The following is a 13716-nucleotide window of genomic DNA, read 5'->3' as shown; positions in this document are numbered from 1 at the left end:
TAGATATTCAATAAATAATAAGACAAATGTGTGTGTGTGCATGCGTGCATGCTCAATCGTGTCCAACTCTTTGTGATCCCATGAACTGTAGCCCACAAGGCTCCTCTGTCCATGGAATTTTCCAGGCAAGAATACTGGAGCAGGTTGCCACTTCCTACTCTAGGGGATCTTTCTGACCCAGGGATCAAACCCGCCTTTCTTGTGTCTCCTGTCTTGGCAGGTGGATTCTTTACCACTGTGCTACCTGGGAAGCCCCAATAAGACAAATACACATCTGCTTTTGAGTCCTGGAAGAGAGACACATACATAATTACAGCATACTAACAAACACAGGAAAAGGATGAACAAGACATAGAGAATAAATAACAGTGGGGCTAGAAGAGGGAGGACCAGAGCACACAGAAGACTCAAAACGCAGATAGCACTTAAGTTATATCTTGAAAAATCGGTAGACTGTCAGCAAGATAGGAGAAGGAAAGGCATTCTGAGTAGGAGGGAGAATATATAAGAAGGTTCTGAGTTAGGAAACGGTATGGCTCTTTCAGTAAACTGACAGTATTAGTACAGTTGGAGCTTGAGATGTATGATGGTAGAAATGCAGGAGATGAGCCAGATGATGAAGGGCCTTATAACCATAGAACTAAATACTGTAGTTAAGGGAGAAGTATAAGTTTTAAGAAAAAAAGCACTGAACATATTTGCATTTTAGAAAAATTATCTTGGCAGTAGTGTAAAGGGGGTCAACCACTAGAGACCTCATTCGACACACAGAATTAAATAAGGACATTACATTATCATATAGATACTCTATTACAGAACCAGGGATCAGAAAGAAAAATAATAGATAAAATTTAGCTTTAACAGATAAAGCTAAATTATCAAAAGAAAGTCATTTACCTTCATGAATGTATATCTTGAGTTAAATATTTCCTATATATCTTAAAAAAGAAAAGGCCTAAAGTTAGGTATGATAAATAAAAATTACATGGAACTAGTTGTATCTTGAGAACTAGCAACTCTTATAGCATCTATCAGTTTTTGTACATATAATACTGTAGATTTGCAATATAAAAACCATGGAATATAAACCCTGGCATTAGAGTTTATATTGATTACTGACAGGGACTGCTCTTTCTTTCATTTTATATGTATGGAAACTGAGGCCCTGAAAGACTAAGGAATTATCCAAGATCATATGGTTAGTAGCACAGTTTGAGATCAGAATTTCATGTCTTATGATTTCCCTTCTAGAAACTGGCTTAGTATGTCTCATCTATGACTTCAGAATTTTGAATGATAATCCAAAAGACACTCTGGTATTATCATTTTTTAGCAGTGTAATAATGAGTTATAAAACTATTTTTATGCTTCATATCCCTCACAAGAAAGCATATCTATTAGATGTCCGTATGTCTGACCAAAAAAAAATCCCATCCTGAAATCTGTGCCACAATAAAAGACCTGCTGCCCCACCACAGCAGGAGGGGGCACCACAAAAATACAACTTATTCTTCTTGAGAGTCTAAAAAAGACTTTTAAGAAGTCTTTTTAGAAAGAAAAGAAATTTAAAATAAAGGCCAAAGGTTAATTTATCTTCATATAATTAAAGATCCAACATCTTTAACATGTTTTCACATTTTATTTGGGCTTCAGTCTTCATTCCTATAATTTTAGATAATTGAAATACATTTTTCCTTCACTAGTACACACAGAAGTAGCAACACTGACAAAAAGCCTGTGTGACATTTCACAAATTTGCACAGTGACCAAAATGTTTTAATTTTCAGACTTCTCTAATTAACACCTAAGTAATGTCTGCTCATTGAAATAAATTCAAATAGTATAAAAACATATAATTCCAGTAAAGAATCCGCCTGCAATGCAGGAGACTTGAGTTCGATGCCTGGGTTGAGAAGATTCCCTGGAGGAGGGCACGGCAACCCACTCCAGTATTCTTGCCTGGAGAACCCCCATGGACAGAGGAGCCTGGCGGACTACGGTCCATGGGATCACAAAGAGTCGGACAAGACTGCGTGACTAAGCACAGCACAGCACATATAATTAATAACTCCTTTCCATGTCTTTGCAACTCTCTCCTAAAGAATTCCCCAAACACTTTGATGTTTATCCTTACAGATTTTATGTTATATAACAGAGGATGCTAATACCAGTTATACTATCAGGGGTTAATGTTTTTTAAGTGAGCTGAACCCCAAAACTATCCTGTTGATTTCTCTCTTATCAGTATCTCAATTATTTTATGTATTTATTTGTTGTCTCTTTCTCTTGATACAGATTTCATGAGAGCTGTAATCACTGTACATGGAGGTACACTCCAAGCTGTGACACCTAGCAGATAATTAAATATTTGTTGATTGATTAGTATGTTTACTTAGAAATTATGAAAGCTGCCTTTTAAAAAGTTACTGAAATCCGCTTAATTTATCATTGGCTTTCAAAAATAATGGGGGAAAAAAGATTTGCTTAGGGTTCTTTTGGCTGTGATTCCAATCAAACATCTGCTCAAGTGATCAGTTTTGATAGTTATAAAAGTCAAACAGGCATTTTGGTTTAATTTATAACCAAAACAAAAACCAAACTAAAACAAAACCCCAAACACTTTTCAGAGTTATATATTGCTATACAGAATTCCCTGCTTTTTCTTTAGTTTTTAAATTTATTTATTTATGGCTGCACTGGTCTTCACTGCTATACATGTGCTTTCTCTAGTCACGGTGAGCAGGGGCTAGTCTTCATTGTGGTGCGAGGGCTTCGCATTGCATTGGCTCCTCTTGTTGCGCAGCACAGGCTCTAGGAGAGTGGGCTCAGTAGTTGTGGTGCATGGGCTTAGTTGCAGGTCTTCGGGGATGGAACCTATGTCCCTTGCATTGGCATGGCAGGTGGATTCTTAACCACTGGACCACCAGGGAAGCCCCCTTGTTTTTTAAATGATTATAAAAGTCAAGAATTAAATATATTATCACTAATGTTTCTGGTTCTAAGATCAAAAGAAATATCATTAAAAGAAAACTGTCACTCAAAAAAAAAGATTAAAGCAGGCAAAATTTTCTGCTTTGCCATACTCAAATTTGTCTGTTTATCCCAAATTACAGAATTACTATAAGTACAGGTTCCAACAAATCAAGCCTCATCAGACTTGATTTACAGGCCTCTATGATAAAGGAGCTATCTAACCAGGGGAACTGTCAAGCAAAAGCACGGACTTTCTGACTTAAACATTTGAAGAAAAAAAAAAAAAACATATACATGTATACAGGTCATTTTATTTAAATTCCATCTAAGTCTGGGCTAGTTACCAAGGACTCTGCATATGAGTCAAGACTAACTGTATACAATAAAACTGTTAAGCAGGAGTCTTTTTAAAAGAGTTCTGTTAGCCATCCTTACAGGTCTCAAACCACAGCTTTGCAGAGCTCTAGCTTTGGAACTTCGAATTCCAATGCGTTACTTGGAGGCTGATCTTGAACTGATTCCTCTATACGAATGCTTTTCAAACGATAGAGAGAAGCCAGAACACACTTTTCAGCACTACTTGACTGCCTAACACTCGGGCAGGACTTCAGGACACACCTAATAATGCAGGATCAGCAAAGTAGACCCTAACCTAGGAAAGGAAGCCAAAACCGCACAGCCTTCCCTATCCTCAGTGGCTTCCACGCTCACCCGGAGGACATCCGCCTCCTTAAGAGCCTACATGTCTACATGCCCACTTAAGGTGCTGTCTGCCACTCTGGTTCCCAGAGCAGAGAAACCAGCACGCCCCCACAGGGATCCCGGGGCAGAGAGAAGAAAACTACAGAACAATCCCACTATTTGTCCAACTAGGCAACAACACGGATCAATCCTTCAACTAAGCATTAAGTAAATCTCATCTAGAAAGAGATATGTTCCAGGATGCTGACCAGCCACGGACTGTGAACTCGAGATGTCACCAGAGTTACCTTCCCGCCACGAGCCCATCCAGCGCCTGCAGAGCCGCGCCCTCCCTTCGAGATCTCCCGGGGACCCGCTAACTCGCCCTGTAGCCCCCGAAAAAGCTGGGGACCATGCCAAGTTACCGCCCCCCTCTGGGCAAACTAGAAACCCCAATAAAGACGCTGGTCTCCGCCGTAAACCCTTCTGCCCCCAGCAGCCCACCAAGGCGGTCCCGGCCCCTGCAGGACGCAGATACATCGCCCTCCCGCCCGGAGACCCCGATAAACAGACAGAACCCCAATACACTGCTTCTTTATCCCAGGAATGTGAAAAAAGAAGCCCACTCCTGCTCAAAGTACCCCCAAGATCCCATACATCTGCCCCTTCAGAGACCTAGGACCTTGCTAAAACTGAATCCTCGGCCCCTAAAAGAGCCTGAGACCGCGATAAAAGGACCCCTTGTCCCGGAACCCCGCTATATCACCTCAAGGAACCGAAGGATCCTGGTAAATCTCCTTCAACCCCAAAGACCCGGGACCCAAATCGCTGCCACCCCTCCGAACCCCAAGCCGGAAGAGACCCCAGACCCCCAATAAACCGCCTCCTCACCCGGAGAAGCCCGGGCACCCGCTACACCGCCCTTAGGCGTCCGCACCCGGATCCCACCCCACCGCGTCCTCGCCCTCCTCACTCCCGAACCCCGCCAAGCCTCGCGCACACCAGGCAGCGCCGCGCTGCCCGCGGAGCCGCCCCCGTCAGGAGCCCGCCTGCCCCGGTAGCTCCGTGTCCCCGCTCCCCGACCGCTCCTCAGCGGAGACGCGCTCCGGGCTTCCTTACCTGGGCAGCGTCGTAGGGCAAGCGGACCGGGGAACCCTGAGGAAGAGAAGGAGGCGGCAGAGAAGGGGCGGCCCAGGCCTGCGTCTGCCGCAGCTCCAACCCCTCCGCGAGGAAGCGCTCGTGTGAGGACAGCCCTCCCGCTCCGCGCGCAGCCTGGAGACAGAGCCACAGCCGTACCCGCCGCTCTTCCCGCGAGATCCCAGCCACAGAGAGGGGCGGGGCCACGGCGAGGGGCGGCCGCGGTGAATCGAGTGACAACGCTGAGAGCCTGTTGGAGGCAGCGTGGGAGGCGGGACTTGGAGCCTAATACTACCAATCGTAAAATAGGAAAGGTGATTCTCCCACCGCTTCTTCTATCCCCCGCCCCGCATCAATAAACTAGGGGTAAGAGCAGTGACATTTAAGTAGTCAGGGGCAGAGGAAGTTCTTGGGAAGGAATCTTGGATGGAGAATCTTGGCTTGTGTCTAGTCCTGGTCAGGCTCCGTAGATATATCTGGTTAGGGAAGAAGGTGGCTTTCACACTGCCGTGAGCTGAAGCGCTGTTACCCTTGGTTACAGTGCAGCCTGAAGTGCTTAAGAGGCACACTTCTTCCTGGTTGAAGGCGCACCCTCCTCGGATTACCCAGGTCTAAACCTGTCTTCCCCCTCTCTGGGCCTCTCCTCCCTTTCCACCTCTAACAGGGCGCCATTGTTTCGATGCCCGTGTTTTCTCAACCCCTACTCGGGTCGTCTGGTCTGACAAAAGACTCCCTTCCGACTGGTGTTTATTTATACTGAAAGCCTTCTAGAAGAGTAAAAAGTAAATCTCAATGAGTCATCGTTATAACAAATTCCAAAATTACATGAAAAGTACTCTGTGGACACCAGTGTCTGGCACACTCGGCGCTGAATAAATGTAAAAAGAAATACTGAAGAATATGATATTTAGATACAGTCTTCTCTCAATATCCTGAGGTATTTTGTTCCAGGATACTTGCAGCTACTAAAATAGTGGACGCTCAAGTCCTTTGTGTAAAAATGACTGTAATATTTGCATATAACCTATCTCCTATATACTTTAAATTGTCTCTAGATTACTTATAATACCTAATACAATGTAAATGCTATGTAAATAGTTGCTGCTGCAACTTTTTAGAACTTTTCTGGAGTTTTTTCCCTGAATATCATGATTGGTTGAATCCACAGATACAGTGACCAACTATGTAAGAAATCTTAGACCTGCTCCAGAAAATTCAGGCTTTCCTAGCCTTTCCTCTACAGTGACAGCCAATTCCTTCACCCTTAAGTCCAGTCTCTTGATTAGGATGTCTGTCCTATAGCCTGCATTCATTCCCTTTACCACAAGTCCTTTCTCCTCATCAAGGTTAATCCCTGCACCTGTGCACTAGATGGCCACCATTCCCAGATTTTGATTAATCAACTATCCTTTCCCTGATATCACTGTTCCCCTCTAATCTAGCTCCTTTTTCCCACAGACACATTTGTTCCATCCTTTGCACAGAATAAAACAACCCAACCTCCTCCAACTTTCCAGATAACTCTTTAAATTGTATTTGCTGTCTTTACTTTCTCATCTCTTATTTTCCCCACTACAATGCTGTTGTTACACCCACACAATGGGCTGATTTTTCAGTGGTCACAAAGGGCCTCATTCCTCTTTCTATTTGGGGGCATCTTTCGCAATGACCACTCTGCAGCCTTTTGACAATGCCAGCCATCTCCTCCTTGGTTACTTGCCTAACTACTTTCTCCTGATTCTTTAGCTACTCTTCTGTGGGTTTTTTTTTTTTTTTTTGGATCCTCTTTCCTCGTTTAAAAACTGTTGCATATTGGCATCTCCTTATAGCTATATACCTTGTGCATGAAAAGAAAAATGGCTTCCACACACAGTTCCACACTTTGAGTGGCAATGAGTGGTTCAGAAAAAAGCTGTTAGAGTAATCCAGAGGAGGAGACATGACTGTGAGGCTGGGTGTTTAAATAGTAGTTGGCCTATACAAATGCAGAGCAGAAGTAAAGGTTTTTCAGAGACAATAGAGTAAACCTGAGCACAGAGGAAAGGCTGTAGGCCAAGCCTGGATATGAGTGGACCAGAATGGCCCACGGAGGATTCCTGCAGAAGAGCAGCGGAAGGTAAGTTTAGGGAAGAGCCAATAGTAAAAGGCCTTAAAAAACCAGGCCAAGCTAATTCAACTTGATTCTGTATCAATTGAGATACCAGAGCCAACCGCAGCAGTTGTAGGGCTTACAAAAGTCTGCACAAAGGGGCCCACATATCAAATGTCTAAATAGTATGAAAAGTTATAAAACAAGCTAACAAACTATAAATTTAATATATATATATATATACCTAGTTGCTCAGTTGTGTCTGACTCTTTGCAACCCCCTGGACTGTAGCCTGCCAGCTTTCCTTGTCCTTGGGATTTTCCAGGCAAGAATACTGGAGTGGGTTGCCATTTCCTACTCTAGATATGTATATGTTGTGTGTGTGTGTGTGTGTGTGTATATATATATATTAGTTCAGTTCAGCCGTTCAGTCGCTCAGCCGTATCCGACTCTTTGAAACCCCATGGACTGCAGCACGCCAGGCTTCCCTGTCCATCACCAACTCCTGGAGCTTACTCAAAGTCATGTCCATCGAGTCAGTGATGCCATCCAACCGTCTCATCCTCTGTCATCCCCTTCTCCTCCCGCTTTCAGTCTTTCCCAGCATCAGGGTCTTTTCCAGTGAGTCAGTTCTTCGCATCAGGTGGCCAAAGTATTGGCGTTTCAGCTTCAACATCAGTCCTTCCAATGAATATTCAGAATTGATTTCCTTTAGGATTGACTGGTTGGATCTCCTTGCAGTCCAAGGGACTCTCAGGAGTCTTCTCCAACACCACAATTCAAAAGCATCAATTCTTCGGCGTTCAGCTTTCTCTATGATCCAACTCTCACATCCATACATGACTGCTGGAAAAACCATAGCTTTGACTATACGGGCCTTTGTTGGCAAAGTAACATCTCTGCTTTTTAATAGGCTATCTAGGTTGGTCATAGCTTTTCTTCCAAGGAGCAAGCATCTTTTAAGTTCATGGCTTCAGTCACCATCTGCAGTGATTTTGGAGCCCAAAAAAAGTCTCTCACTGTTTCCCTGTCTATTTGCCATGAAGTGATGGAACCAGATGCCATGATCTTAGTTTTCTGAATGTTGAGCTTTAAGCCAAAATTTTCACTCTCCTCTTACACTTTCATCAAGAGGCTCTTTAGTTCTTCTTTGCTTTCTGCCATAAGAGTGGTGTCATCTGCATACCTGAGGTTATTGATAGTTCTCTCAGCAATCTTGATTCCATCTTGTGCTTCATCCAGCCTGGCATTTCGCATGATGTACTCTGCATATAAGTTAAATAAGCAGGGTGAAAATATACACTCTTGTCCCCAGTAGTGGAACTTCAGGGTCTTAACCACTGGACCACCAGGGAAGTCCTATATATATCTTCCTTTGCCTAGACAAACTTAGCTAACAACTTGGAAGACCATGTCCAAACTTAGGATTCTGGGACTTCTTCTTGGAACAGAGAGCTAGTCCTCACATAGAGTGGTCTTACCCTCTGCCTCCCACAGTTCAGCTGCACGCTGCAATGTAACCCCACTCCACGGGTACCGCAGCCTACATGTCCAAGCTCCACTCCCACTTTTCCCTCTATAAAATTGTAATCTCTTAGCCATTCCACGAGACCAGGAGTTTATGCGTCAGATCTAGGGGAGGAAGCTCACAAAAGCCCTGGAAGCAGGCTCAGGACCATTGGGGCAGAGAATTTTGCCTTCCAGTTACCTGGAACAAGGTCCAAAGGGGTGAAGTCAGCTGCAGCTGGGCATATTCCTTTGGTCTGAAGGACTCCTGTGTAGGAATACAGCTGGATAAGGAGCAGAGCAGGGCCACTTAAAGGGAGGCCCCTCCCACCTGCCTCTAAGGTGGTAGCAGATAGCAGCAGAACCCCTGCGTGTCTTTAGTAGGGCAATGACACATTTAGTATATCTGTATCTTGAAATATAAATCTGTTTATTTTCTATTTCCCACCTCCTCTTGCACTGGTATCTTTTTTAAATGTTTCAATTTTAAAATTAAAATCCACTGTGCTGGATCTTCGTTGTTGCATGCAGGCTTTTCTCTAGTTGCAGCGAGTAGGGGCTACTCTCTAGTTGTGGTGCATGGGTTTTTCATTGGAGTGGCCTCTCTTGTTGCAGAGCACAGACTCTAGGGCACGTGGGCTCACTATTTGTGGTTCCCGGACTCTAGAGCACAGGCTCAATAGTTGTGGCGTGTGGGCTTAGTTGCTCTGCAGCATGTGGGATCTTCTTGGATGTGAGTGATTCACTTCTAGCAAAGAGAACATGGCAGAATTGACAGCATATGATTTCTGAGGTTAGGTCATAAGAGACATTGCAACTTCTTCCTTAATCTGTCTCTTTGATCACACACTCTAGAGGAAACCTCTGGAGGAAGTCAGCTACCATGCCATTAGGTTTCAATCAGGGATCAAACCTGTGTCTTGTGCATTGGCAAGTGGATTCTTTACCACTGAGCTGCCATGGAAGCCCTTGCACTCGTATCTTAATGGCAGGAATGTACTGGGAAGAAAACTCTATTCTTGACTCCACTCTCTCCTTTTGTGGCATCTTCTTCCCAGTGCCTTGTTTCACGAAGTGTACTATTCTGTAACTCCCTTATTAATCAGTGTATCAGAAACCTGGATGTCTCTAAATGTGAGAAAAGAGAAAAGCTGTGAAGCACTCTTAGCCTAGATTGGAGCTTGGAATACTCACATTTGACTTCTAAATTAAAATGCCTTGGAAATAGAAGCTCCTGAAGAGGCCCAGTGTGAAGGGTACACAGGCAGGATGAGTACCAAAAAGGCAGTAAGCCACCACAGACAGGGGCACCCCTCTCACCATCTGTCTTTGTAGCATGATGCTTTGCTCTGTGGCCTCACAGTCATGCCCTGTCCTCTCAACCTCTCCATCTGGTACCAAGTGCTGTACCAGCACATTGTATGTTAAGAACTGCCAAGGAGCCAGAACCACCATGGTTTCTGTTTTCAAGATCCAAGGCTTGAATTCTACCCATAGATCCTGTATATCTCTTGGCGGTGCTGCGGATTATTTCAGCAGGAGGTCCTGGCACTTCTTAATCCCAAGGCCAATGTCTACTCATAGCCTCACTCTTGCTCCCAATCTGTGGCTGGTCTTCACCAACCAGCAGCAGAACAGAATCAGCTACCTTCTTACTCAGGTCTTACCATCTGCTGCCTGTGTCCAACCCATTAGTCCAGGTGAATACAATCCAACACTTCTATTTCTCTTTCTGTCCCTTCCGTCCTTACTGCCATCCCCCTCTCTGAGCATGCACTTGGGAAAGCTTTCACCTGGCCACTGCATATTCATGAGGGGCATAGAAGACAGTATCATTGGAGAATCTGGAAGAAGAAATTTGGCTCTCCCAGACCCCACCTCTGCTCCTCCCTTTTCAAGTTTTGGAGGAGCACCTAACTGGTAAGGTTACAAGGCTGAAATTCTACATGAATTACCCCAAGATTGAGAAAGCAGTATTCATGTATCCATTTGCTGTCCCAGTCTAAACCTCTGAGTTTGGTTTGTTTTGCAAATACCCAGTTACAAGGGGGAGAATCAAGAGGGTGGTAGTGGTGGTGGTGGTTGTTTAGTTGCTAAGTTGTGTCTGACTCTTTCCAACCCCATGAACTGCAGCACTCCAGGCTTCCCTGTCCTCCACTATCTCCTTTTTAAATATATCCACAAAACTTTTGATACATCTCCCTTCAAGTGGCAGAGCTCTTCCCCTTGAGTGTGGGCATGACCAAGTGAGTGATTCACTTCTAGCAAAGAGAACATAGCAGAAGTGACAGGGTATGCCTTCTGAGATTTAGGTCATAAGAGGCATTGCAGCTTATTCCTTTCCTTAGTCTCTCTCTTTGATCACTCACTCTGGAGGGAGCCAGCTGCAATGCCATAAGGATATTCAAGCAGAGGCCAACATGGCAAGAAACTTAGGCCTCCAGCTAACAGCTATGTTTGAGTGAGCCATCATGGAAGGCCCAGTCCAGCTTCAGTTAAGCCTTCAGATGCCTTCAACCCAAGGCCAACACCTTGAGCTAACCTTATGAGCCAGGACCACTCAGATAAGCCTTTCCCCGATTCCACACAGAAACTGTGTGAGATAACATGTCTATTTTTTTTTTAATTGAAATATTGTTGATTTAGGGGACTTCCCTGGTGGCTTAGTGGTAAAGAATCTGCCTGCCAATGCAAGAGAAGCTGATTTGATCATTGGGTCAGGAAGACCCCCTGGAGAAGGAAGAGGCAACCCATTCCAGTATTCTTGCCTGGAAAATCCCATGGATAGAGGAGCCTGGCAGGCTACAGTCCATGGGGCCGCAAAAGAGTCAGACATGACTCATCTACTGAACAACAATGTAGTTGATTTACAAAACTGTGTTATTTCGGGTTATAAGACTGTTGTTTTAAGCCACTTCCTTTTGGCATCATTTGTTATGCAGCAATAGATAATACAAAGGTGTTGAGAATAGTATAGTCTAATCTCACTCCTGGACAAACATCTAAAAATTCACATCAGGCAGTAACACTATCTGAAGAGCAAGGTATAGTGGATTTGTAGACATAATGGCTGTATCTAAAATTCAAGTGGCACTAGTGGTACTACACCAAAAATAAGTGGAAGAAATCATATCTTGGTGGAAATAAAGATTCCAGGGCCTTCAGACTATTAAGAACATCACAACAATTGGGAGATTGCAATAATCATGGAGTCATTTGGAGGCAGTTAATAGCAGGTCTTGAGCAGGAAGGAAACTTTTCACTCTCAGAAGCTGAGAGTGCTTCACAAACATACTGCTGTCATACAAATTTATGGAAAAGTATATGTTTCCATAAAGACAGAGGTGGAAAAATCCTCAAACATCCTCTTACCCATCCATATTAACCAAGAATAAAAAGTTAAAATTTCCACCTATAGGGGCCCTGTCAAAATGAAATTGACATCCTGACACCATTAAGTACCGATGTGAGAGCAGAGTATATTTGACAGCAAGAAGATTGAAATTCTTTCTTGAATATAAAACTGTATTTCTGAAGTCTTAACATTGTGAATTAAGATTCAGTGGGAGAGCAATTTCCCTATTAAATAAAATATGAGGAAAAGACATAAAAAGGAGACCAGTTAACTGAATTACGTACATTGCCTGTCTAAATTCATCTTACATCTGTAAGAGCCATCTAGATGGGCCATATATACGAAGAGTCAAATATTTTACAAGTTGACCAGAACATAACTTAGAGCTAAGAAGATATACCTGAGGTTTATTTGCAGCTCCATTACTCAAACAATCATAACACAGATATGGGATCTATCATTTCCTTTAGCAATAAGAGCAAAAAGTAAGTCTTTAAACAAGGCCCTAAAAACACTCTAAATTCTATTGTTCCTCTCAATACCTCATCATCAAATCAGCAAATATTCACTGAATGGCTACTAAGTAAAAGCATTGTGAAGATGCAGAGTATAAGCCACAGTTCCTGCCATTATTAAAGAAAATCATAGAAACGAGATGAGAATCCAAAACATGTCATGCCTTGCATGCAGTAATCACTAACAGGTAAGTTGATGAAAAAGCCTCCTGTGCAGACACTCTTGGTTACCTGGGCAACAGCAAGAACCGCACCCCCTCCTTTTTTTCTAACAGAACCCTGCCTTTGTTCAGAATGTTCTCAGCCCCAGGAATAAACCTCGTTTGAGCTAATCCAGTTTCAGCTCATCCATTCCCCTTTGCCAGATATTCGTCTTCCCTGCCTCCTCACCACGTGATCCATGTTTCCTGGATGGTCTCTAGGGAAACTATCCTTTTTCTAGGAAAGTCCTCTCTCCATCTGCTCCCTTATTCCTTCTGCTTGGAATACTGGCATTAAGACATGGTGTCTGAGGCTATGGTGACCATGGAGAAATAGAGCCATGGTGATAAGTGGTAAAGAAGTAGTGTAGACAAAAAGAGCAATCGGAATTCAGAGTCAGGAGAACCCACTTACATTTGGAGTGGTAGAATGGATAGCTGTTGCTTTTGCCTGCCTAGTTTCCATTTCCCCTTCTGGTAACAGTATCTACATTTTCCTTTGGGGACCCACCCAACCCGCATTGTCTGTTAATGCAGTTCTGTGAGGTTTACTCTGCCTGTTTGTCCAGGAATGGACGAATGACCCAGACCAGGTTAATCAGAGCACCATAGCACCAGGTTCAGGATGGGCATGTAACCCATCCTTCTTTAGGACTTTTATTGGAACTTTTAACAAGGAGAAGTTCATTTTTCCCAAGGTTGTTAAATTAGTAGGATTTTAACCTTGAGTTTATGGGGCTTCCCATGAAACTTATTGTCACCTACTCCCTGGTAAAACGAACTCAGAAAGAAATCAACAGATCAAAAGAATCAGCAGAATCCAGACAGAATGATTCCTGATAATATTTTACCTAAAGTCATATTTAAACTCTATACCTGGATTTATCAATTACATGAACCAATAAATTATTTTTCTTTCTTAAACCCATTTGAGATTAGCCTCATCACTTACAACTGAAAGTGTTCTAACACAGGTGGCTAGGGATTGTTATACAGAGAAAATGGGACATAAGCTGTACTCTTAACATGGATTGAAATTTGGTAACAGAAGAGAAGTGGGTGCTTCTGAGTGGAGTAAATAATGTAAACAAAAACTTAGTGAATAAAAATGTCATGGTGGGAGAGTTTGCTTTACAGAATAAATGAATACAGAAATTTAGGTCAGAATCAGAATACAGATGGGCTTGAAGGCTACGGGAGATCTGAGCTTCATTCTGTAGCCAACTTTTTTAAGCCGAAGAGTCACCTGGTCAGATCAGT

The 13716-nt window shown here is 43.3% G+C and overlaps 1 protein-coding gene across 6 annotated transcripts in view; it reads right to left on the bottom strand.

Annotated features, from left to right (window-relative positions):
• Positions 1-12932, bottom strand: part of GLCE (glucuronic acid epimerase) — a 115107-nt gene extending 102175 nt beyond the window's left edge. For 2 of the 6 annotated variants that reach the window (XM_081511921.1, XM_081511918.1), the window contains exon 1: positions 12872-12932. Coding sequence is in view for 4 of the 6 variants with exons in the window: in XM_081511918.1 (XP_081368044.1) it covers positions 12872-12873 (2 nt within the window). In the remaining 2 variants the exon portion in view is untranslated. Of the gene's footprint in view, positions 1-4773; positions 4975-8066; positions 8146-8588; positions 8655-9580; positions 9676-12871 lie in introns of those variants that run through there. The other 4 variants (XM_081511917.1, XM_081511916.1, XM_081511919.1 and 1 more) reach the window with 4 other exon arrangements.
• Positions 12933-13716: the final 784 nt, after the last annotated feature.

Source organism: Giraffa tippelskirchi, chromosome 7, assembly GCF_054371585.1.
Source record: "Giraffa tippelskirchi isolate mGirTip1 chromosome 7, T2T-mGirTip1v1.2.pri, whole genome shotgun sequence".
In the NCBI taxonomy this organism is placed as follows: domain Eukaryota; kingdom Metazoa; phylum Chordata; class Mammalia; order Artiodactyla; family Giraffidae; genus Giraffa; species Giraffa tippelskirchi.
Note: the sequence above shows the minus strand (reverse complement) of the source record. Positions and strands in the feature narration are given on the sequence as shown.